Genomic DNA, 27454 nt, shown 5'->3' with positions numbered 1-27454 from the left:
GTAATTTAAAAAACTTATTAATCCCAGTATTTGGCAATTTCCTAAGTAAACTGGTAGCTATAATTATAAACTGTCTAAATCTCCATCTCCATTATTAACATAAGTTCCTATTTTATAGTTCTTTTCCTCAGCCTTGGCTATAGACTTTAAGCTGAGAAAGCAGGTATTTAAAAAGTGTACCTATAGATGACTGCAGCCTCTGGTTTGAAGGTAGAGTATAAGATACACCCACGTGGTCCTGGTCCACAATTACCTAATGAGGCACCCTTATCCTGTCCTTAGTGAAAATGAAGACAAGATATTCACAAAACACTCATTATCCCCTTTTCAGAATGGAATTCCTTGTGTAGTCATTTCACGTTTACATGCAATTGTTTAAAAATACAGATTCTTTAAACAGCAGAAATACACAAAAAATACAAATACAGACTCTGGCTAGGTGTGGTGGCTCACTCCTGTAATCCCAGCATTTTGGGATACTGAGGTGGGGATCACCTGAGACCAGGAGTTCGAGACCAGCCTGGGCAACACGGCGACTGTCTCCACAAACAAAAAATTTAAAAAATTAGCTGGACATAGTGACACATGTCTGCAGTCTCAACTACTTGGAAGATTGAGGCAGAAGAATGGCTTGAGCCCAGAAGTTCAAAGTTACAGTGAGCTATGATCTCACCACTGCACTCCAGATTGGGCAACAGAGCAAGACCCTGTCTCTAAAAAAAAAAAAAAAAAAAAAGAAAAAGAAAAAGAAAAGAAAAAAGCAGACTCTTGTGCCCATATATACTGAATCAGAAATTGCAGGAACAGGACCCAGAAATATGCATATTAAACAGGCTTCCTAGGTGGTTGGGGGTTTGCTAAAATTTAAAATCTTTTATTATCACTCCTTTTCTTCCAACAGCATAATCCAAAGTCTTTACTTATAAATGTATATTAACCACATTAACTTATACTATGGAAGAAATAATAGGCTGCAATGCAATATTATTTCCACCAAATTTGAGACCTTTTACCCACTACAGAGTTTTTCCTACTTTTAATAACATAAGTTAAAATACAAAGGTTTCCAAATGTAATTTTAAAATAATTTGTAACTTATGTGGTGCCATTTTTAAAAAAACTTTAACTCCGGATATAAACATATAATTTTTATAAAATCCTAAAATAACACCTTTTGTTCTAGTTCAAAAATTAATATATATACACCAAGCTAATTCCAAACTTACTTCACTTTCCAGTTTGCTGGAGTTTGAAGCTTTCTCTAGCAGCTCCTCTTGAATCAGCTGAAACTGACTAGTTCTGTGAGCCATGTTAACCCTCAAATCAGAATTTTCAGCTTCTATTTGTATCAGCTTAGTACGTAGCTCTTCTATTCCAGTAACAAGTCTTTGCCTCTCTTTTTCATATTGCTTGTTCATAGTATGTTGATTTTGATCTTTTACGCTTTCTGCTAATAAACATAAAAGAAAAATTCTTCTGAATAAGACTTCAAGAATAAAAACCTACTTAGTTGAAAGATTTAGTCATAAACTTTAGTTTCTGATCTAAAGAGTACTAAAAGGGACAGAGAATGAGACATTCATTAAGGAAATCAAGGAATAAGTAATGTGCTCTCTAAATTAAATACATAACAAAGATGAAAAAAGTTCTGAATCCCTCATTTTTCTAGGTAGCTAAGACTATTCCTTTGTACCAGAAATGTAAGAATCCTTCTCCACCTTTTAACTTCCATTTTTTAGTAGAAATCATTGTAAAAAAATTTTTTTAAGTTGCTCTCTTTCCTTAAACTGAAGGTAATCATAAAATTTATTTGGACACTTTGAGATCATTAAGAACATTTTTATGTACTGCACATAGATGCAGGTTCAAAAGCTCCAAAGAGTGAATCCTTCCTGACCCTATCGTCTTTCTCTCCAAACTAGCTAATGAGAATTCAGTGATGCTTTTTAAAAAATTACTGAAGGTAACCAGGCACAGTGGCATGCACCTGTTATCTGAGCTATTCAACAGGCTGAGGTGCATGCCACTTGAATTCAAGACCACCCTGGGCCACATGGCAAGATCCTGTCTAAAAAAAAAATTACTGAGCGTTATCAGAGGTAGTTGTTTCAACATGCCCCTTCTCCACTATAAACATACACATCTCCCACTCCACAGTAAGCAAGCCTTCAGGAAAGCTTTTAAAAAGCACAATGTAGATGATTACATGAGAACACACACAGATATGAAAACAAGAAAAGATACACTTTGCCTTCAAGGTTTGCATAAGTAGTCATTTCTCTAGGCTATCTACCTTTTATTGGCTTTGTTCTTGATGTAAGAGAATCTATAATATATTATATTTATTACCACCTCTAATTACTAGTATTCCCAACTTGGAACATTCACCAAGATAGATCATACGCTGGCCAATAAACCAAGTCTCAAAACACTCTTATAAATGAAGTCCTATAGGGTATGTTCTCTGGTCATCATGAATGACACAAAAATATCTGGAAAAACCTCCAAATATTTGGAAATAAAACACACACAGCCTGTGAGTCAAAGAGGAAATCACAAGAGATAACTATTTTGAACTGAATGAAAATGAAAATACAACACATTAAAAAAAGTAGTGGAATACAGCCAAAGCACTGCTTAAAGGGAAGTTTCTATCCTTAAATACTTAGATGAGAAAGGAAAAAGAAGTCTAAAATCAATAATCTAAACTTAAAGAAAAGTTTTGTGGGGTTTAAAAAAAAAAAAAAAAAAAAAAGAGAAAATTAAGCCTAAAAGTTAACTGGCAAAAAGTACAAGGGATCCTGATGGAGATGTCTTATGTCTTGACTGTGGTGATGGTAACAAGAGTTAAACATTAAAACACAAACACCTGACAAAACGTATCAAACTGTATATTAAAATGGGTGCGTCTTAATTGCAGGGGTCCCCAACCCCTGGGCCACAGACTGGTACCAGTCCATGGCCTATTAAGAACGGGGTCACATAGTAGGAGGTGAGTGGCAGGTGAATGACACCCACTCCCAATCGCTCGCATTATTGCTTGAGCTCTACCTCCTGTCAGATTAGCTGTGGCATTAGATTCCCATAGGAACACAAACCCTGTTATGAACTGCACATGCGCAGGATCTAGATTGCTCACTCCTTATGAGAATCTAATGCCTGATGATCTGTCACTGTCTCCCATGACCCCCAGATGGAACCTTCTAGTTGCAGGAAAACAAGTCAGGGCTCCCATTGATTCTACATTACAATGAGTTGTATGATTATTTCATCATCAATGTAATAATAATATAAATAAAATGCACAATAAAAGTCATGCATTTGAATCATCCTGAAACCACCCCTGCCCCTGCCCCTGGTCCATGGAAAAAATGTCTTCCACAAAACCAGTCCCTGGTGCCAAAAAGGTTGGGGACCACTGTCTTACTGGATATCAATTTTACTTCACTAAAGAATGATACAAAGTCTAATAATTCTGAAATAACTTCTGCTGTCTTATCAGACCATAACTAGTAATAGATTATCAAGTATGTTTGATAATACAAACCAAACAGTTAATAAATTTGTTCTTTACAAACTATCATCTGAGAACACATGGACACATAGAGGGGAACAACACACACTGGGGTCTATCAGAGGGTGGAGGGTGGAAGGAGGGAGTGGAGCAGGAAAAATAATTAAGGGATACTAGGCTTAATACCTGGGTGATGAAATAATCTGTAAAACAAACCTCCATGACACAAGCTTACCTATGTAACAAATCTGCACATGTATCCCTGAACTTAAGTTAAATTTTAAAAAAATTTTAAAGTTTTTTAAAAAAAAACTATCATCCAAAACTCTAAATATAATTTATTAAAACAACTCAATATACTTACCCACTTGATGACCACCTAGCTTTATAGGTTCTGTTTCTAAACTACTTAATTTGCTACTTTCTTGGCTGTCATTACAAGTAATAAGACTCTGAGATAACTGATTTGCAGTCAGGTTTGCATGAAGCTTTTGAATTTCTGCCTCTTTTATTGCAAGCTTAATTCTGGCACAAAAGAAAAGAAGTGAAAAATTATTAGAAAGATTCTATAAAAATATCTCCTACTGTACTATTTTTCACCTTTCAAGTTGATAAAATTAGAATTCTGATATTAGTCAACTCTTTAGGCAGGATATGAAAACTCGTATAGACCATTGTAGGATTATAAATTGGTTCAGTCACTTTACAAACTTGATGGTATCTAGTAAAATTGAAAACGTACACACTCTATGACCCAGCAATTTCACTTTTAGGAATATATACTACAGAAACTCTCATATATATGTATAAGAAAACATGTATAAGGATGTCCTTTGCAGCACTGTTTGTAACAGAAAATAGAAACAAGATACCTATAAAGGAACAAATAAATTATGACACTGTTATAGGACAGAATCCTACACAGTGATTCAAAGTAACTAACCACACAAATCCATTTGTTAATCTACTCTATCTCAATATGAATGAATTTTTAAAATACTGCTGAGTGAAAAAGCAAAATTGCACAGTATACAGTATATTTATATTTGTGTATATGTGTGTAAACACACAAAAATGAATAGAGAAATATATATCCAATTCATGATGGTGGATACTTAGGGGAAAAATGGAACTAGTCATAAGGATCAAAGGGCATTATTCATCCTGTAATGCTTTATTTTTTATTTAGAGAAACAGATTTAAAACAAATACCACAAATTTTAAGGAGAATCAATCCTGGTTAAGAAGATTCAATTCTGAGTTGTGGAATCACAGATACCTGTTATAATATTCTCTGAGCTTTTCTGTATATTTTTTAAATTCCTCAATTAAAGGTTATTTTATTTTATTTTATTTTATTTTATTTTTGATGGAGTCTCACTCTGTTGCTCAGGCTGGAATGCAGTGGCACTATCTCAGCTCACTGCAACCTCTGCCTCCTGGGTTCAAGTGAATCTCCTGCCTCAGCCTCCCAAGTAGCGGGGATTACAGGCACGTGCCACCACCACGCCTGGCTAATTTTTGTATTTTTAGTAGAGATGAGGTTTCACCATGTTGGTCAGGCTGGTCTCGAACTCCTGACCTTGTGATCCACCCACCTTGGCCTCCCAAAGTATTGGTATTACAGGCATGAGCCACCACGCTCAGCCAATTAAGGGTCTTAATTACCAATAAAAAACATTCTATTTGCTATAACTGAAGATTCTGAAAATTGTACCTCAATTCCGAAATCACCAATTTATTTGCCTCACAGCAGCCAATGCAACGGTCTTCCTTGTTTGAGAAGCTACTCATCTGGTATTTAGAAAGAGACGATTTAAAGCCAAATAATTCTCTTTTTAACTGCAAGTTTAAAAACAAACACGTGTAAACTTATGTACATGGGATGCAGTTGCTTTTTCATTCAGAACTTAAAATTTTAAAAACTGTATGAATTTGATGGTAACAACTTAATGTCCATCAATAGGAGAATATATAAATATATTAAGAAATATTAAGATAATTGGAAAACTACAATAGTTAAAAGAAATAAACTTGAGTCACATAAATCAGTATGGATACATCTCATAACAATATTAGTGAAAAACAAATTATAGTGGCAAACAGTATTTTCATAAAAACACTAAGCAACATATATATATTTCTAGATGCATCTATACGTGACAGTATTTAAAACATGGATGAGAAGGATACACATGAATTTCAGAATAATTGCCATTTCTGAGGAGAGAGGAAGAGAATTGGGATCTGACAAGGTACACAAAGAAGCTTTACCTATAAAATTTTATTCTAAAAAATATAGAGTTGATAAGACAATACATGTACCAAATTTTACAAATATGGTGCTACACTAGCATATGCACCTTTCTGTTGGTTTGGATAATACAGAATTTTAAAAGACAGTTATAAAGGAGCAAGGTAAGCACTTAATGACTTCTACCTTCAAACTATAACCAAATCACACCTCCTGGAAGTGGGGAAAAAAAAAATCACATTTCCTAATCGTATCATTCTTAGCACTACAAGAAACAAATGATCAAGCATACATTACCACATTCGGAATCATATCTCAAATAATTCTGTTTTTAGAGACATGATCTCACTCTGTCGCCCCGACTGGAGCTTATGATCATAGAACTCACTGCAGCCTTGAACTCCTGGTCTCAAGCAATCCTCCTACCTCAGCTTCTCGACTAGCTGGGACCACAGGCATGCACCACCATGCCCAGCTAATTTTTGTATTTTTGTAGAGACAGGGTCTTGCTATATTGCCCAGGCTGGTCTTGAACTCTTGCTTCAAGAGTTCCTCTTACCTTGGCCTGCCAAAATGCTGGGATTACAAGCATGAACCACTGTGCCTGACCACATATGAAATAATTCTTGATACACAAATGAGAATGCAATTTAAAATTGTTATCTGTATATGATTACTTTCTAATTTCAAAAGCAAATAGTATATTAAAAATTAAGCAAATAGCATCTGGGGAAAGCAGATACAACAGAGGAGCTAAGATTTTATGTTCTAGTTTAAATTCTACTACTTACCAGTTGAGCAATTTATTTACTTCCTTGGGTCTAGGTTTCTTCACCAATAAAATGATATTGAATCAGACAGTTGCTAAGATTTTTTTGGTTCATAATTCCACAGTTCATAATAGTTTAACATCGGTAAGTCTACCGTCTAGTCTACCATGCATTCATATGTGAAACCAACCATAATATATTTACCTATAGTTTCCCCTGATCTTTCCTTCATTTTACACCTATTGATTACAAATTCCTGAATAGGTTTACTTACCTTCTTCTTAATCTCACTTATATATATGGCCACAAATATAACTCAAAGAGAAAAGGTGGTAGACCATTATTATAAAAACATTTTAGGCCAGGCATGGTGGCTCAAGCCTGTAATCCCAGCACTTTGGGAGGCCGAGGCAGGCAGATCACCTGAGGTCAGGAGTTCAAGACCAGGCTGACCAACGTGCAGAAACCCTGCCTCTACTAAAAATACAAAATTAGCTGGGCGTGGTGGCACATGCCTGTAATTCCAGCTACTAGGGAGGCTGAGGCGGGCGAATAGCTTGAACCCAGGAGGCGGAGGTTGCAGTGAGCCGAGATCTCACCACTGCACTCCAGCCTGGCGACAGAGCGAGACACCATCTCAAAAAAAAAAAAAATTAAAGTTCTATGCCATTGTAATGAAAAGTTGCTCATCATGAGCTGTTAAAAAAATGAAAATTAGGGCCAGGCATGGTGGCTCACGCTTGTAATCCCAGCACTTTGGGAGGCCAAGGTGGGCAGATCATGAGGTCAGGCCGAGGTGGGCGCATTCGAGACCAGCTTGACCAATGTGGTGAAACCCCGTCCCATGTGCCTGTAGTCCTGGCTACTCAGGAGGCTGAGGCAGGAGAATTGCTTGAACCTGGGAACCAGAGGTTGCAGTAAGCTGAGATCATGCCACTACACTCCAGCCTGGGCAACAGAGTAAGAGTCTGTCTTAAAAAAAAAAAAAGAAATGTAAATTAAAACCACAGTGTAATACCACTTCACATCCACTAAGATGGTAATAATAAAAAAGACAAGAACAAGTGTTGGCAAGGAAGTAGAGAAACAGGAACCCTCATACATTGCTGGTGAGAATGTAAAATAGTGTAGACATTTTGGAAAACAGTTTGGAATAAATTCATCATATGACCCAACAATTCTAGTCCTAGGTATTTACCCAAGAGAAATGAAAACATGCCCAAAGACTTGTATGCAAATGTTCATATAAGCATTATTCATAATATCCCAAAGTGGAAACAATCCAAATGTCCATCAACCAGTGAATGGATAAATCAAATGTAACATATCTATATAATGAAATACTATTTGGCAATAAAAAGAAATGAAATACTGATATCACAACATGAATGACTCTCAAAAACATTAAGAATGCAAAAGACCAGATGCAAAAGAGCACATATTATATGAGTTCATTTATGTGAAATGTCCAGAAAAGATATCTATAGATGCAAAAACTATTAGTGTCTTCCTATGGGTAGAAGGGAGTAGAGGGCCTAATTATAAATGGGTCCAAAATACCTTTTGGGGATGATAGACATGTTTCAAAGCTGGATTGTGGTGATTGTTACAAAACTTGCAAATTTACTAAAAATCATAGATTAGTACACTTAAAATAGGCAAATTTTATGGTATGTAAATGATACTTCAATAAAGCTGCTTAAAAAAAATTCTGTGCCATTCTAATATATGGCATCTGAGAAACTGGGAAAAAGTGTACAATGGTTAAGTGCAGGAAAAAAAACAGATTAGATAGAAGAGAAATTCAAGACTAAAGAGGAAAGAAAAAAATTAGAAGCTAATAAAGCAACCACAAAATGACAGTCTTTTCTAAAACACTTTAGTAAAATTCTTCTTTTCCATTACGTAATCACACATACTTACTGGCAACTGGGATATAATCTTTTCCATACTTCTTAGTTCTACCCTTGAACTTTCAATTTCTTGTTGACATAAATCTAGTCGCTCATTCTGTGCTGCAACACGGACCTTTAATTCTCGGTTTTCATTCATTAAAGAAAATTTGTCTCTAAGTATTTCGTCTTTGTTCTCTAACTCACTCTCTAGCTTCAAAATACTTTGTCTAGATTCAGTTAGCTGTGCCATGACTTCTGAATTTTTCACTGCCATGATCCTTAGTTTTTCTTTTCCATTGTTATTTTCTTCTTTTAACTGCCTATGAAGAAAAGAGAATAAAAATGAAAATAAAATATATATGCATTCATTTTCAATCACATTTATTTAATCTCACTTTTAAAATTTTTTGAAGCTTAATTCTAAAATAATACCTGCTCACATTTACTAAGTACCTACTTTCTGCATGCCAGGCACTCACAACTTTATGTGGTTAGCACTATTATTACTTCTTATTTACAGATGAGGTAACTGAGGCACAAAAAGGTTAAATAACTTTCCCAGTGTCTCACAGTAAACGGCAGGGAAGGACAGCCCTACTATCTTGAAAGCATTTCTGCTCCCTGTTTAATTATATAAGACAGGAAATCTAACTCCAAAATCGCTGACATAGCATTTCGCATTATCAACAAAGTTTTGGATTCCTAAAACAGGAGAAAAAGTAAACTGGCTCTACATAATTGTACAATCAGCTTAAGAGCCCAGCATCAATGACTTTCTCTTCTTACAAGAATTTTTTTTTTTTTTTGAGATGGAATCTCACTGTATTGCCCAGGCTGGAGTGCAGTAGCGCAATCTTGGCTCACTGCAAGCTCCGCCTCCTGGGTTCATGCCATTCTCCTGCCTCAGCCTCCCGAGTAGCTGGGACTACAGGCGCCCGCCACCACGCCCAGCTAATTTTTTTTTTTTTTCAGTAGAGATGGGGTTTCACTGTGTTAGCCAGGATGGTCTCGATCTCCTGACCTCGTGATCCGCCCGCCTCAGCCTCCCAAAGTGCTGGGATTACAGGCAAGAGCCACCGCACCCGGCCCTTACAAGGATTCTTTTAAGAAATACTGCATCAGCAACTCTTAATGGCACACTGGGAGATACTGTGTTGAAAAACTTAGACATTTTAGAAGGGTCAGACTCCAAATGTGAAGTTTTAAAAATATCTTAACCAATTTATTTCACTTATATTTGAAATATGAAAATAACATTTTTTTGGAAAATATAAAAATAACATAACTTAAGAAATCATACGTAATTAAATATACAAGAATTCTTTCATGAAGTATAAACATTTTAAGTGATGAAGGATTGCATCATAGTGTAATTGGCAGCATTTTTCTTTCTTAAAAGTAGATCTTGCAATCGATAATCAATTCTAGAAAATACTCTAGTAAAAAGCATCTTTACTCCCTCCTCCTTGGCAAAAATACTAAACAGACTACCTTAAGGAAAGTACGGCAAAATTAGACAAACCAGTTATTCTGATTGCTTCCTGCTCCCCCTTTTTTTAAAAAAAATTAACAGTTTGAAGTGATAAAGACTGATTAAAATTAACCTCGGAAAGCTGATGGGTGTTAGTTTTAAGAGGACAACAAGATATACTAAGAGAGAGTATAGGAGTCAGAAGACTTTGATCTTTCAAAGACCTTCAGTAAATTCTGGCTACTCTCGGGGCTTCTGTTTCTCTACTTATAAAATGAGAAGTTTGGACTAGGTAATTTTTTATGATTTGAAAAACACTTTTTATTAGAACATTGGATATTATACACATTTTACTAGCGAGTTAATGTGGTCATACACCAATGACATTATGTCTATTAATTTTCCCTAAATATATGCAAAGCAAATATGTTGATCAGAACTTCTCCATATTTACAAGTATATTCGCATTAACACATTTTACTTCATTTCTAATTCTAACTCGATAGCTAGAAAACAGTTTCAGTCATGAAGCCTATCCTTCTATATAATGTAAGCCCATAATTACAACATATAAAATATTGTTTAAAAATGTTTCAGTTTTTTCCATCTCCACACAAAAATCCTTTTTCTACAACAGAATACTGTACCTTAATTTCTCTTTCAGAATTTCAAGTTCACTTTTACATAGACCACACTTTTCTTGTAGCCTTTTATTTTCTTTTTCACAGTTAATTAGATTTCTCTCTAATATTTCTTCTTCAGCTTGAACCTAAAACAATAATTTAAGTGGACATACTAATGTGGTTGTAAGTTTTAGGTGTTTCAAGCTAAAAATGTAAGTAGTGATTTCAGAAATAAGCAGGAATGTAAACTAAGAATTTCATACATTTAAGTCCCCAGCCTCATAGTGAAAAGTAGCAAAGTGAAGTTCCTGGGCAGTAACAAAAGACAGAGAAAAGGATGATACTACATGTCCAGAAAACCTGTAACAGATAGGCAACTGCATCAACTGAAAGCAAAAATTCATCTAGAGCTGCTGTGTACGAGTTACTAAAGGTTAATTTTAGTGCAAATGTTCCAGAGAAGTTGTTTTTGAAATTTTAACCACAAAATTTACCAATGAAACCACAGCCCAAAATGTAGAACAGATAAAAGCACCCAGGATACAGTGTTGAGAGAAGATTGGGTATATCTGCCCCAATTCCTTTGTTACCCTGTTACATCCACTTAACTATAGGGCTTTGCTGAGCATTGTTTGCAACTGATAATCCTAAGTGTAAAAAAAAAAACCTGTCTCTTACATTCTTCTCTCTTTTCTCCATAAAGTCCTTCTTCTCCCCAAGAATATTCCTCCTACTAGGTCTTCTACCTCCCCTTACTGATCACCTTATTAAAAATCCCTTCTAAGATATTTCTTTCCCACAAGCACCCTCTCCAAGACTCTCAAAACCGCCTTCTTATTAACTAATTCACATTTAAGATTTCAATACCTAGTGAGACCTTAATATTTTACACTGCCAAGTGATATTCACAGTTTTACTGCAAAGGAATGACCACTTTGTAATCAACTGCAGACTTTCTCCTGGATCTCAGTATTTAATATTGTTGGTAACTTCTCCTCTAAAATATTTTACCATGTAGCTGTCATGACAATATTACACTTGACTCTGGCCACTCTTGTTTTCTTTGCTTCCTTTTATTAACTCATAATTCCTGACTGCTCTTTTCTTTCTATTTATTCTCTCAAAAGTTTAGTGAATTTCTTGACTTTCCTTATTGCAACTATATTATGAGAAATACTCACCCCAAGTTTCCAAAATCCCTCCTATCCTCCTTACGCTATGAAAATTTCTTAAGCAACATCTTAACTTATGGGACCAAAGACATTTAATTCAAAATCCTTCAATTTCCTTCCACCTAAAACTTTTTTCTCTTTTTATCCACAAAGAAAAGAAATGTCCTATTTCATTAAAAAAAAGAATCTCACTTCTGCTCTTGGACTATCATCTTGCATATCGTTCAGACTCTTGTGCCATCTTTTATTCCTTATAATTCTAGCATCTTCAATCTCCCCCTACTAATAAGTTCAGGGTACCCTTAGGTGCTTTACCACAGCTTCTTCACCTTAACTTAGCTTCTTTCTTCCCTTCCATTCGCTGACTTTCCCAACCCGCCACACACACTTACTTCCTCTTCACCTATCATATGTAAAGAATTGTCTGTTAGCTACCTCTACTCTCTCCCTTTCCATCTCTCCCATTTCAGAGGTTGTGCCTTCTATTTTAATAAGTTGCTCTCTACAAAGTATCCAAAGACTCCCTGATTATAAAAACCAAGAGCCCTGTCTCATTCCTCATCTTTCTAAAATTTTTTTCTGATTTTTTACAGACAGGGTCTTGCTCTTTCACTCAGGCCTGAGTGCAGTGACATTATCAGGGCTTAATGCAGCCTCTAACTCCTGAGTTCAAGCAATCCTTCTACCTCAGCCCCCTGAGTAGCTGCAATTACAGGCGTAAGCCACCACACCTGGTTCAGTCCTCATTCTTCTTGACCAGTTTGCAACATCTGGCACTGAAGATCACCACCTTCTTTTTAAAATGTTCTATCGCCTTGACTTTTCGTATTATACTTTCCTGATTCTCTAATTTTTTAAAATAACTTATCGATATCTTTCAAAAGCTAATCTGCCTGTTCTTTATCTCCCAGGGTATCTTCCCTCTTGTTCTCATTCTATATGAACTCTGTCAATGTCCAAGGCTTCTACCACTTTAATTCAGTACTGTCAATTCTCAAAACTACAGCCCTAGTACAGATTTCTATATCGAAATCCAGACCTATAGATACAAAAGCCTATTAGAAACCTGTAACTGGTTATTCTACAGAATAATAATTTCCAAAATAGAACTCATTAAACTTTTTTTCCTGAATTGTCTATTTTGATTCATGATGCAATCATCCAGCAGTCACTCAAACCAGCAACCTAAAAATACCCTATATTCTTCTTTCTCATACTGCCGGCTTCTAATGCATTCAAGTGGTCACTAGATCCCACTGATTCCCCAACTTTAACATCCCTCACAGCTATCTACTCAGCTCCTTCATCTTCAATATCTCTTGCCTTGTCTTTTAAAGTCTCCTTGACTTGTTTCTCACCTCTCAAATGCATCTTCACATGACATCAGAGTGAGCTTCCTAGAACATAGATTTTGAATCATTTTCCCTGCTTAACACTATTCAATGATATACCACAATATTTGAGATAGCGTAGCAGCTCAAGCATTGCCTACTCTGTGAAGCCTTCTTTGGGCCCACCAGAGTTTATTAACCACCGCCACCTTCATCCCACCCTACTACACCTACCTCTTATTTCTATATTATACTTCGTATTCCAAAATACTTAAATTATTTGTTTATATACTTGTCAATCTACTAGACAGTGAGCTCTTTAGGGTAGGTATCATGTGTTATGTATCACCGAATCTCCCAGAGACTAGCACAGTACCTGGCATGTAAAAGGAATTTCATAATTGTTTAATAAATGAATACCCATCTTCTCATTCTACCGTTCTACCTAAACATTCCTTCCTCTGCCTTTCTACCTTTGTTTGAACAGAATCATAAACTTCCTCTGCTTTCACTGTTATCTCAAGATGGAAGCTCCCATATTAGTATCTCTTTACCAGACCTCTCTTTTGAGCTCATTATCTGAATATCCAACTGTGGTGTTCCTCCACACACATTTCATTACCGTGTGATATTACTTAAAGATACTAAATGAATATAATAAATGAATGTAATAAACTCACTATATTTCTACATCAAATCAGTTCAAGGAACCTTCCCTCTGAGAGGCAGAAGCCAGCCCCTCTCAGAGTAGCAGACTCAGAGAGACCAGTTGAAGGCTACATAATCTGTCTTCATTTTCACTGAAGTGATAAAAATGAATTTCTTTCTTCTACTTCTCTAGCTCCAATCTCTGTTCACATATTCCATCCTTCTCTATATTTTGTTCCTTCTCCTCTCTCTACTCTTTTCCTTCTTTGGATAAAAAAGTTTCTGCTGATAATAAAAGGGTTGGTAAACATCATCCTTAACTAACATTTACAAATTGTTTATTTAAATGATTTTATAAGATCATAAAAATTACTCTCTGTCTCAACCATAAACATATTTTAATTATTCCTACCTTTATTGTTGGAATATAGAGAGTAATACAAAACACTGAATTTGCACAACTGCCTCTTACCTTTTCCAGTTTTTCAGCCACTTTCTTTTTATATTGTTGGAAAGCGTTACTCAGCTCTTCAGCATTGTACAGTGCTTCATTCCTTTGTCGTTCAGCTCTAAAATTTAAAAAGAGATAATGAATAAAAGTAAAGAATGCTCTGCATTTGAATAGTTAAGTTCCAAAGTAATCTTTAATTATAAGGAATAATTGGAGAGAAACAAATTTCTCTGTACTAAAAAGAAGTATTAGGCTTAAAGTATAAAACGAAGAATGTAGATCATACTACAAAAACTTTCTCACTCTATCAATATGAAAAATAAAATATAACACAAAACAATTATAAACATATATGTTGAAATATATATAAATTCTTATGTGTTGGCAATTTTTTCCCCCTATCTGAAAAAGACAGATTAGGAAAATAGCCTGAGGCTGGATGATAAATTTTCAAAGGTTAGGAATTACAAAATCAGTCTATTGTCTAGAATATTAAATATACTCAGTAAATTCTGTGACCTTTGTAAAGGTCAAATAAATTTCAAACAAGTATTTAAAAAAATGTTAACTTATATTGATACCAGATATAAAAATCTAGACAACAAAAAACATAACCACCACCAAGCACTATTTAAGCCTAACCTTGTTGCCTCATCTCTTAGTTCCTTACGCTTCTTGTAATGAAATGAAAATTTGGGGCACAATACATTGAGAATACTTGGTCAATATCACACTGACGCCTAAAAATATTTTAATATTTAAACCTATTCCCATCATATTCTTTCTAATGTAAGTGAGGTTAGTGACCCTCCTCTTATCCAGGATGAATTACTCTATTTATAGTCTGGATCTTAACTCTTAACCCTTCAGAAATGCACTCTAGCTTCTGTATTTTCATTCCCTCTGTTGGTTATTTTGCCACAAGTATAAAAAGTTCAAGTAAAAGTATTCCTAACTTCCTGAATCTATGTGGTTAAGTATGTCTATCTGACTCCAAAGTTTCAAATAAAGGAAAGTAAGGACAACCAAGGATTTCTCTGAAAATCTGTAGGAATATAATCAATTCCTGAATGTGCACAGGTACTGTTCAGAGCAAAGGATACCTGTATTTCTCACTTAAACAAACAAAAACCTTCCCACATATTGTGCTTTCCTCTATCATCCTTCTTTTCTTTCTTTTTTTTTTTTTTTTTTGAGACGGAGTCTCGCTCTGTTGCCCAGGCTGGAGTGCAGTGGCACGATCTGGGCTCAATGCAAGCTCCGCCTCCCAGGTTCATGCCATTCTCCTGCCTCAGCCTCCTGAGTAGCTGGGACTACAGGCGCCCGCCACCTCGCCCGGCTAGTTTTTTGTATTTTTTTTAGTAGAGACAGGATTTCACCGTGTTAGCCAGGATGGTCTCGATCTCCTGACCTCGTGATCCACCCATCTCGGCCTCCCAAAGTGCTGGGATTACAGGCTTGAGCCACCGCGCCCAGCCTCATCCTTCTTTTCAAGCCAGACTTATCCACTTTACACTTATCTACTCTTCCTCGCTTCCAATTTGTAAAAAGTAATGACATATTTCAGCCACACACAAAAGTGTGGATAAATATTACCAAGTACTTCCAATCATGTTTTAATGAATCTTCACTCTTTGTCTGAAAAGGCTACAGAAGACAAACAAAACATCACAAATAAAGTTGAGGTCCTTATGCGTCCTGTCCAAATCCCATTCCCCTGACTTCTTCCACAGAGGTAACCCTATCCTGATTTGGGTGTTTTTTATTTTGTACATTCATGTTAACCTACACCCACAAATAGTATATATCACAGTTCATCTATTCTGAGAGGCACCCTATCCTGATTTGGGTGTTTTTTATTTTGTACATTCATGTTAACCTATACCCACAAATAGTATATATCACAGTTCATCTATTCTGAGAGGCACATTGTTTTCACTTTTTGTTGTGTGTGTGGAGATGGGTGTCTTGCTATTTTGCCCGGGCTGGTCTTGAATTCCTGGCCTCAAGTAATACTCCCACTTTGGCCCCCTCGAGTGCTTGCATTACTGGAGTGAGTCACTGTGCCCAGCCTGTTTTCGCTTCTGTTTTGTTTTGTTTTTTTTCTTTAATAACCACCTATAGTCTTACCATGGTTTCACATTTTTAACATCTCTAAAATTTTTATGTGCTGGGTATGGTGGTTCACACCTGTATTCCAAACACTTTAGAAGGCTGAGCCAGGAGGATTGCTTAAAGCCAGAAGTTAGAGACCAGTCTGGTAAACACAGTGAGATCATCTCTACAAAAAGTTAACTGGGAGTGGTGGTGCACACCTGTGGTCCCAGCTACTCTAGAGGCTGAAGCAGGAGGATCCCTTGAGCGCAGGGATTTGAAGCTGCAGTGAGCCATGATCGCAATGCTGCATTCTAGCCTGGGTGACACAGCAAGACCCTATCTCTAAAAAAATAAAATAAAATAAGACAGTTCCAGGTGGGGGTCCATAAAGTGCAGCAGCCACAGCCAGCTACCTCATGCTCAACAACAGCGCCTAGATGCTCATCCTGGGGCTGGCACCTGCAAGTCCCCCTTGGGCCAGGTAACTGAAGCTGTGAAGGTGGAAATCAACATCGGGTACTGCTGCATTTACTATGTCTACATGTACCAGAATGCAAATGAGGTGGGGGTAGCCATTCAGAGGAGCTATCCACTGCGGGTCTCCTCTGAGCTATTCTGTCGCTCAACAAAGCTTCTCTTTGTATTGCTTACCCTCCACTTGTTTGCGTACCTCATTCTTCCCAGACACAGGACAAGAACTCAGGACCCACTGAATGGTGGGGCTAAAAATGCTGTAACACAAATGGCTGAAACACACCCCTTGTTCACCACGTTGCAGGCAACAAGAAGAAAAGGCAAGAGAAGGAGAGAAGAGCTGCAGCCCTTCGGAGAGCCCAGACCTATGAGCTTCCCGAGCCAGGGCTGTGACACCCTCTTTAGGGCTCTGTGGTTCCTGGTGTCTCCAAGCTTCCGGCACCACCACGTTCCCTGGTGTCAGCCATGGAAGCTGCTTATGCTACGCCTGGTCCAGCCACAGCCTCACAGGGAGCTGGCGCCTGGAGCTGCTCACACTACCACAGCCGGCGTGCCTAGCTATGCATAGTGGCCAGTGCCTACAGTTGTTCACACACCCCTTGTCATTCTGCACCTAGCTCACTCTTGACAGGTGTGGGATCCAGGGTGGTAGCTGAGTGGGCAGAATGAGCCCAGTGGGTCAGAGCAAAACTCAGGCAAAGGTGCCACTGGCCACAGAGGTTTCTGGCTGGTGAAGCAACACCCCAAGGATCCCAAAACAGCATAGAGCGCCTCCTGCTTCCAGAAATCTGTAAGTCTTCATGTCAGTCATGTGTCTGTATCTTACCATACCTGATTAAAACAAACCCCGAATACATTCTAAAATATGCATTAAAGCCAGGCACAGTGGCTCATGCCTATAATACTTGCACTTTAGGAGGCCAAGGCAGGAGGACCGCTTGAGTCCAGGAGCTCAAGACCAGCCTGGGCAACACAGTGAGACCCCATGCCTAAAAAAAATTTAAAAATTAGTCAGGTGTGGGCCAGGCACAGTGGCTCACGCCTGTAATCCCAGCACTTTGGGAGGCCGAGACGGGTGGATCACAAGGTCAGGAGATCGAGACCATCCTGACTAACACAGTGAAACCCCGTCTCTACTAAAAATACAAAAAATTATCCGCGTGCGGTGGCGGGCGCCTGTAGTCCCAGCTACACGGGAGGCTGAGGCAAGAGAATGGTGTGAACCCGGGAGGTGGAGCTTGCAGTGAGCCGAGATTGTGCCACTGCACTCCAGCCTGGGCGACAGAGCGAGACTCCGTCTCAAAAAAAAAAAAAAAAAAAAATTAGTAAGGTGTGGTGGGGCAAGCCTGTAGTCCTAACTATCTGGGAGGCTGAGGTGGGAGGATCGCTTGAGCCCAGGAGTTGGGAGCTACAGTGAGCCACGATCACAGCATTGCACTCCAGCCTGGGTAACAAAGCAATACCATATCTCTCAAAAAAAAATTAAGACTATACGTATCTTCTGTAGATTTTTTCTTATAGTTTTTCTTATTTGATTTTAATTTTTTATTGAGTAAAGTACAGAAATCCTAATTGAGTGAATGTTTTAATAATGTATATACTTACTTAACTACTATCCCAATCAAATAGAGAACACTTCCAGCTCCCCTGTGTACCTTCCCAGTGAGTATTCTTTACCCCAAAAAGGTAAGCATCATTTGGACTTTTAACAACATATGTTAATTTTGCCTATCCTTGATTTGCTATGGAATTATACAGTATTCTATTGTGGCTTCTTCTACTGAGCATTGTATGTGTGATATTAACCCATGTTGTTACATAGTTGTAGCTGCTTTTTACATTAATTACGTGTATAATTAATTATGTGAACATACCACAGTTTATTTATCGATTAGACTGTTGATGAACATTTAGCAATTACGAATAAAATTACTTTAACATTCTTGTACATGTCTTTTAACATAGGGACTAAGTTTTGTTGAAATGAATGGTGGATCCTAAGGCAGGCTTATGTTTACCTTTAGCAGCTACTGACAGTTTTCCAAAGTGGTTCTACAAATTTACACTTCCATTAGAAATGCAGAAGAGTTTCAATTCCACATCCTCGCCAAAACTTGTTTTTGAGAGTCTTTTCCATTTTAGCCATCGTGGGCCATAGCGGGCCTGATGTTTCCATTTGTCGTCATTGTTTTGACTAGTTTAGTTATTTGTGGGCAGATTTTTAATTGTTGATTTGATATCCCTAATAGCTATATATACAGACACACATATATATATGTATACACATATATAGATGCACACACACACACACACACATATATATATATTTTTTTCAGGTTTTCCATTTATTTTAAAGTTAGTTTTGTTAAATTATATTTTGCTAAGAAATTTATTTAGTCTAAGTTTTCAAATGTATCATCCTTAAAATGATTCAGTTATTGGTCTTATTTCTTACATATTTCTTATGGCTTACCGATTTATAGCTAAATGTGTAGTTTGGGAGTCCCTTGTCAATCCCAACACTTGTGCCTTTTCTGCTTTATTAATCTTGTCTGATGCCCATTTTCTTGTTCATTGTGAAAATAACCACATTTAGGTTTTGGTAATCCTTTATATTGTTTCATTGTTTTCTATTCATCCACTTCATCCTTATCTTTATTATTTCCTTACTTCTATTTTCTTTGGTGTTCATTCTTTCTTCTGATGTCCTCCTTTTCCTGACCACACAATTGGCTATTTTAGTTCATTAATTTTCAGTCATGATATAATACATGTATATAAGGTTCAATTTTTTCCTCTAAGAGTGTCTTTAGGTACAGCCTGCAAGCAGTGATGCACAATTTTTTTTATATCACTCAGTTCTAAAGGTTTTCTAATTTATTCAATAGTCAGTGAACACCAGTAAGCCTGGTTTTACATTTCCAAACATACAGGATTTCAAGGAGTTATATTCTAACTTAACTGAACTGTGGTTGGAGAAAACAATACACACATCATCAATCTTTTGGAATTTTTTCAAATTCATGCTATCTGGCATAGTGAGGTAACAGATTACATCTGCTTGAAAGAACGTCAATTTCAAACTGTTGACTACAGGGTTCCATATGCACATCCATTAGATCAAGAATATTAATTGTCTTACTCAACACTTCAAGTCTTAATTTTTTGTTACTTAACAATTCCTGATAAATGTATAAAGAATTTTCCCCATATGACTACAGATTTGTTCTTTCCTCCCTGAAATTGTGTTATTTTTCTTATGTATTTTGGGACTAAATTATTAGATACATATAAGTTTAGAGTCTTTATAGCTTGCTGGTTTAGAGTCTTTATATCTTCTTGGCTAAGCGTCACTTAAACATTATATGAGTCATTTTAATGTTGGTAATGTTCATTGCATTGAAGTCTATTCTGATCCTAATACAGTAATATCAACTTTGCTTTGGTGGGTATTTGAAACATTCCTTTCCATTCTTTTTTTTTTCTTTTTTGAGACAGAGTCTCACTCTGTCATACAGGCTGGAGTGCAGTGACATAATCTCGGCTCACTGTAATCTCTGCCTCCTAGGCTCAAGCAATCCCTTTTACCTTAACCTCCTGAATAGCTGGGACTCCAGGCCTGTGCCACCACACCTGGCTAATTTTTATATTTTTTGTAGAGATGGGGTTTCGCCATGTTGCCCGGGCTGGTCCTGAACTCACAAGCTCAAGTGATCCACCCATCTCGGCCCCACAAAGTGCTAGGATTACATGCTAGGATTAAAAAGTGCTAGGTTAGCCACCGCACCCCGTCTGCTTTCAATTTTCCTGTGTCCTTATGTTTTAGGTAATCTCTTACAAACAGCATAAAGCTAAACAATCTCTCCCTTTACACTGGCTTTTTAATCCATTATGATTAATCTTCTCCACCCAAAAAATAGTCCTTGCAAAGGTTTTGATCTTTCAATCTCAGAATGTGCCAGTCTATTTGTGCTGCTGGACAAATATCATAGTCTAGGTCGTTTATAAAAAACAGAAATGTATTTCTCACAGTTCTGGAGGCTGGCAAGTCCAAAATCAAGGCACTGGCAGGTTGGTAGGGCCTAATCTCTCTGCTTCCAAGATGGTGCCTTAAATGCTACATCCTCCAAGGAGGAGGAACACTATGTTCTAACATGACAGAAAGGAAAAAAGGGACAAACTCCCTCTGTCAAGCCCTCTTATAATGGCATTAATCCGTTCATGAAAGCAGAGCCCTTGTGACCTAAGTACCTCCTAAACGCTCCACTTCCCAACAGTGTTGTATTGGCATTAAGTTTCCAATACAAAAAATTGGGTGGACACATTCAGACCACAGCAGAAAGTCAATATTCATTTTAGTTCTTCAAAAAGCTCCAAGAGTCTTCGTATCATACCTCTACCTAAAAATCTCAATTGGCTATTTATGCTCCCCAGGTTAAAATACAAATCCTTTGGTATAACACACAAAGTCATTTACAGTCTGGATCCAGTGTGTCTTTCATGTCTCATCTCCCACTACACCTATTTACTTATAAGAACATAAAATTACTTAAGAGTTCTTCAGCAATGATACTCTTTAATATGTCTATACCTTTGCACATGCTGCCCAGAATGTGTCTGTCCCCACTTACTCACTTTGTGAAGCCAAAGTCAATACTTAGCTGGGCGCAGTGGCTCAGGCCTATAATTCCAGCACTTTGGGAGTCCGAGGAGGGTGGATCACTTGAGGTCAGGAGTTTGGGACCAGCCTGACCAACATGGTGAAACCCTGTCTTTACTAAAAATAAAAGAATTAGCTGAGTGTGGTAGTGCATGCCTGTAATCCCAGCTACTCAGGAGGCTGAGAAAGGAGAACTGCTTGAACCCGTGGGGCGGAGGCTGCAGTGAGCCAAGATCACACCACTGCACTCCAGCCTGCAAGACAGAGTAAGACTCCACCTCAAACAACAACAACAACAAAGTCAATACCCTGAAAATCATCTCTTATCTAAGTTCTATAGAGGAAACTAGTAGCTCTTCCTCTTTATTTTTTCTTGGCAGCTATATTGTGAATGTGGTCTTCATGTATTATTATCTCACTATTTTAAATAACCATATGCAAAGCTTATCTGAGTAAGTAAAGTGTGAATTCTAGAATATGTAACCACAAAGTTTATATAATAGTTACGAATTATTAGTATTTATTAAGAGGTACCTTATATTTCTTTTTTTATTTACTCTTCATATCTATCCATATAAAGATAATATCGTTTTTATTTAATGAAATGAATGAAAAAAACCTGAGATTTCAAAAGGTTATATCATTTGGCCAAGGTAACAAAGCCAATGAGAGGTAAAATCTAAAAATTTTCTAACTAACTCCAAAACCTAAGCATTTTCTACTAATATTTGTAATATTGCTTAGTACAGATTATGGCTTTATACGGTATAAAACTGCTATAATCCTATTTCATTATAAAATCTTATTAGCTTAAACTAAAAAAATTTAAATCTTTATCACTTCAAAAGTGAACTGGCATTCAGAGTTAATGGTTCCTTGGACAGAGACACTTAAAAGACTTTATCTCCAGATATAATTTATACAAAATAGATATTTTTGTACTACTTATATATTTCTAAAGGAAGATCCAACCACACATTCTCATGCATTGAGTTTCTTTCTCTATGAGGCAAAATTTTCTTTTTAAGAGTTCATTCAACATTTTATTTAGTTTTATTAGAGGTAATATTAATTTACAGGCTTTTTCCCTGTTAGTATTTTAAACTCAGTATACTGATTTCAAATAGGCCACAGAACTTAATTTCAGATATAAGTATCATTACACTGATAATCATTATCAGTTTTGTAGAAATTCAGCCCAATCCAGAATGCTAATAACATAAATTCCACACACAAACATTTTAATGGAAAATTTCAAAAAATTAATAGATAAAAAGAACATTAAGTTATTCTATTGCCAAATCTCTGAAATTTTTTCACTTCAAAAATTAACTAGAATTTTAAACAGGTAATATATTCTTTTATTCCCTTTCAAAAAAATGTATTTGCTTTAAAAACACATACCTTTTTCCTTGTTTGGTTTGTTCAAGTAAGTCCACCTTTAATTTTATACATTCCTCTTTGGACTCCTGCAAACTCTGTTCCTTTTCAATTACCATTTTCTGGCTCTGTTCCAGCTTATTTTCTGCCTCTCTATAAAATAAAGGATACTTTGTTTTAAGACTACTAAAGAGATTATCCCAGGTATGCAAGAATAATTTAATATTAGGAATTATATTTGTTTAAATCAATGAGTTAAGCAAAACAATATACAAAAAGAGACAGAGAAAAAGGTATATTCATCCCTTGTTAATTAAGAGTTTTTTTTAAAATAAAAGAATACTTCCACCAGATGATAAATATATCTGAAGTAATAACTCACATCATATTTTATAGTCAGATACCAGAAGCATTCCTGTATAGTTCAGAAACTAAATAAGGATGACTGTTATCATCCCACATCCAACAACTTTACTAACAGTTCTACCCACTGCAAAAAGCAAATATGAAAAGGTATTAAGAAGTATAAATGCTGAAAAGGAAAGACAAAATTTTTTTCTTTTTCCTACTCTTTGAGTCAGAAACAAAATTTTCTTTATTTGCTGATAATACCATTAGCTACCAATTACAAAATAATTATATTACACAAAAGTCAGTAACCTTCCCATACACTAGCAATGAACAAAGTAGGAACAATTCACAATTACTAAAAATATAAAATACCTACAAATAAATTTAAAATAATATATGTATTACAAAGAAAATTACAAAACTCTGATGGACATAAAAGACAACTTTAGCATGCAGCAAATCATTTGCAGAACTTGTGAAACACCTCCCAACTTGGTTCAGTATGCCAGAGATAAGGTCTGAGAATTTGCATTTCTAACAAGTTCCCAGGTGATGCTACTATTGCTGGTCGTTTAACTATATTCTCAGAATCACTCAGAGTAATATGTTATTTAATATGCATATATTTCCCATTTTATTCAAAGCAGAAGAGAATAAATTATAAAGTGCCTGATGGCAAGGCATGACAGCTCATGCCTATAATCCCAACACTTTGAGAGGCTGAAGCAGGAGGACTGCTTGAGGCCAGGAGTTTGAGACCAGCCTGACCAACATAGTGAGACCCCATCTCTACAAAATAAAAAATAAAAAGCTCAGCTGGGCACAGTGGTGTGTGCCTGTAGTCCCACTACTTGGGAGGCTGAGGCAGAAGGATCATTTGAGCCCAGGAGGCTGAGGCTGCAGTGAGCCATATTGCACCACTGCACTCCAGCCTAGGTGACAGAGTGAGACCCTGTCTGTAAAAATAATAAAAGTGTCTGACTCCTTTACATTTTATTTCTTGAACTCCCTTTGAAATACTGAGTATATACTGCTATGTAGGTGAAGAAATGAACTAATTCATATTTGACAAAAGCATGTAAATAGGCATCTCACCTTAGTCTTTTTTAACCCCTATATACTGCATGCAACCTACAGCCAAGAGGAGTTATGATTGACTAAAAATAGATTCAGCGAGTTCTAAGACAAGTGAACACCATTAGGGTATGTAAATATATTGGGTGTGGGGAACAAGATTTAACAAGATATAACAAAATGTAAAAGTAGCAAATAAAACTTTGAGAGCTATAAAAAGTATATTTACCTCAAAACTTTATCTTGAGCTGAAACCTCTGCTTCCAAATTTATAATCTGTTCTTCTAAGATTGGGACACTGGCTGCCTGCTGTTGAGCAAATTCAAGCATGGAAACCTAAAATATAAAAACAACTTTTATAGTACTTTCAGAAAATAAATTAACCTACTTGGCCCTTAGTTTTTTTCCTGTCAGATAAGGGGGTTCAACAGGGCTCCCAAATCATTGCTCAGATATAAAGCTTCCCATCTATTCCTTTGATCAACATTTACATGGGCATATCATCACAAGCCAGCCGTGGCATGTAAGCTCCTGGCATTACCTTCAACTTATAACTGAAGAGTTATTTAGGGGAGAAAACAGAATCTCTACTGATAAGCATCTAGCAAGATTAATTTTACATAAATTAGAAAATTAAATATAAAACATCAAACTATAAACAATTATGAAAGAAAATATTTATTGAATTTTTATGATTTAAAGACCTAATTATAGAATACATGCTTACTAGAAAGAATCTAAATACAGAAAAGCATAATGACCCTACAATCTGTATTATAAAGAGAGTACAACTACTATAGCAGGATGGGAACTCACAATCTAAATGGTATGGAAGAAAGTATCAATAAGATAACTATCACTGAAAAAGAAGTTTAGAATATGAAGGCACAAGGTACTGTAGAGGACAGAAGTGAGGACCCAATGAAAAAGCAGGGATACAGTTCAAAGTATCTGCAAATAACAGTTATCCTTTTTCCCACTCCCAGAACACCAACAGCAAGGTGTTGGCATACTAGGAAAGAGGCAGAAAGTTTATTATCAGAAGAAACTGAACAGAAGAAGCTTGAGACTGTGGGACACTAAGAATAATGAGCAGGAATGAAGTACAGCTGTAACAAGGGAATTAATATAAAACGGATAACTCCACCTTACTACTCTATTTCGTTTTTGGTTATCCCACAGGTGAGAAACTAAAGGATTCTTTGCTGGAGAAACTCAACAGCTCAAAAAAAAAAAAAAAAAAATCTCTTTCCATGCTGATAGCACTCCCACAAACATGGTGAACATTCCTAAAACCTGCAGGACTTTCTGTAAGAAGTGTGGCAAGCACCAACCGCAGAAAGTGACACAGTACAAGAAGGGCAAGGATTCTCTGTATGCCCAGGGAAAGCAGTGATATGACAGGAAGCAGAGTGGTTATGGTGGGCAGACTAAGTAGATTTTCCAGAAAAAGGCTGAAACTACAAAGAAGATTGTGCTAAGGCTTGAGTGCATTGAGCCCAGCTGCAGATCTAAGAGAAAGCTGACTACTAAAAGATGCAAGCATTCTGAACTGGGAGGAGATAAGAGCAGAAAGAGCCAAGTGACCCAGTTTTAAGTGTTATCTTTTGTTTTATTACGAAGACAATAAAATCTTGAGTTTATGTTAAAAAAAAAAAAAAAAGGAAAAGAAAAACATCTCATACTGATACTGTTTGGGAGCTGGCAGGTGTTTCCCTACAAAAGAACCACCTCCCTAACCATCACCCAGAAATAAAGTCCACTGGACAACAAACCACCAATCTGCATTTAAATGCCTTTCTCTTAAATATGAATAGCTAAAATACTAACATCTGAAAAAAAGCTTCTGTTTTTTTTTTTTTTGAGACGGAGTCTCACTCTGTCACCAGGCTGGAGCACAGTGGCGCAATATCAGCTCACTGCAACCTCCACCTCTGAGTTCAAGCAATTCTCCTGCCTCAGCCTCCCGAGTAGGTGGGACTATAGGTGCACACCACTATGCCCAGCTAATTTTTGTATTTTTTAGTAGAGACAGGGTTTCACCATGTTGGCCAGGATGGTCTCGATCTCTTAACCTTGTGATCCACCCGCCTCGGCTTCCCAAAGTGCTGAGATTGCAGGCATGAGCCACCACGCCCGGCCCAAAAGCTTCTAACATAAAGTCAGAGGCCTAAACAAAAGAAAAAGGAAAGGAAAGCAAACATGAAAAAAAATCATTAAATCTTCAGAGTGCTAAGAGAGAATACATTAGTATGTTATGAAATACAAAACAATCAGAACAAAAAAAACTTTAGAAACTGAAAAAAGTATGACAGCCAAAATAAAAGATTCAATAGAAGTGCAAAAAATAATGTTGAGAATACCTCCTAAATAAAAATCACATGGCCAGGCACTGTGGCTCAATCCTGTAATTCCAGCATTTTGGGAGATGGATAGATTGCTTGAGTCCAGGAGTTCAAAATCAGCCTGGGCAACATGGCAAAACTCCATCTCTACAAAAAGACAATACAAAAACTAGCCAGGCATGGTGGCATATGCCTGTAGTCCCAGTTACCTGGGAGGTTACGGTGGGAGGATCACTTGAGCCCAGGAGGTCAAGGTGGCACTGAGCTGTGATTGCATCATTGCACTTTAGCCTGGGTGACAGAGCAAGACCTTGTTTCAAAACAAAACAAGGCTTATATTCAAAAGACAGGTAATAACAAATGTTTGCAAGAATGTGGAGAAAAGGGAATCTTCATATGCTGTTGGTGGGAACGGAAATTAGTACAACCATTATGGAGAACCGTTTGGAGGTTCCTCAAAAAACTAAAAATACAGCTACCATATCCAGAAATCCCACTGCTGGGCATATACCCAAAAGAAAGGAAATCAGTATATTGAAAAGGTATCTGCACTTCCATGTTTGTTGCAGCACTGTTCAAGAGCCAAGACTTAGAAGCAACCTAAGTGTTCATCACAAATGAATGGATAAAGAAAATGTAGTACTTACACAATGGAGTACTATTCATCCATAAAGAAGAATGAGAATCAGTCATTTGCAACAACATGGATGGAACTAAAGATCATTATGTTAAGTAAAATAAGTCAGGCACAGAAAGACAAATATCATATGTTCTTACTTATTTGTGGGATCTAAAAATTAAAACAATTGAACTCATGGACATAGAAAGCAGAAGAATGGTTACCAGAGGCCAGGAAGGGCAGTTGTCAGGGTGGGAAGAGGTGGGGATGGTTAATGGTACAAGAAATAGAAAGAATGAACAAGAACTACTATTTTATAGAACAA

The 27454-nt window shown here is 36.7% G+C and overlaps 1 protein-coding gene and 1 pseudogene across 6 annotated transcripts in view; one reads left to right on the top strand and one right to left on the bottom strand.

Annotated features, from left to right (window-relative positions):
* Nucleotides 1-27454, bottom strand: part of CCDC18 (coiled-coil domain containing 18) — a 113705-nt gene that overhangs the window by 77572 nt on the left and 8679 nt on the right. For 4 of the 6 annotated variants that reach the window (XM_050807024.1, XM_050807014.1, XM_050806984.1 and 1 more), the window contains exons 5-12: nucleotides 24395-24501; nucleotides 22765-22893; nucleotides 14151-14247; nucleotides 10552-10673; nucleotides 8462-8753; nucleotides 5232-5356; nucleotides 3879-4039; nucleotides 1227-1450 (exon numbers count right to left, since the gene is read on the bottom strand). In XM_050807024.1, the coding sequence (XP_050662981.1) occupies nucleotides 1227-1450; nucleotides 3879-4039; nucleotides 5232-5356; nucleotides 8462-8753; nucleotides 10552-10673; nucleotides 14151-14247; nucleotides 22765-22893; nucleotides 24395-24501 (1257 nt within the window). Of the gene's footprint in view, nucleotides 1-1226; nucleotides 1451-3878; nucleotides 4040-5231; nucleotides 5357-8461; nucleotides 8754-10551; nucleotides 10674-14150; nucleotides 14248-19173; nucleotides 19266-22764; nucleotides 22894-24394; nucleotides 24502-27454 lie in introns of those variants that run through there. The other 2 variants (XM_050806994.1, XM_050807034.1) reach the window with 2 other exon arrangements.
* Nucleotides 25365-25762, top strand: LOC126964218 (60S ribosomal protein L36a-like; annotated as a pseudogene).

This window comes from Macaca thibetana, chromosome 1 (assembly GCF_024542745.1).
Source record: "Macaca thibetana thibetana isolate TM-01 chromosome 1, ASM2454274v1, whole genome shotgun sequence".
In the NCBI taxonomy this organism is placed as follows: domain Eukaryota; kingdom Metazoa; phylum Chordata; class Mammalia; order Primates; family Cercopithecidae; genus Macaca; species Macaca thibetana.
This window is presented reverse-complemented; position numbering and strand designations above follow the sequence as displayed.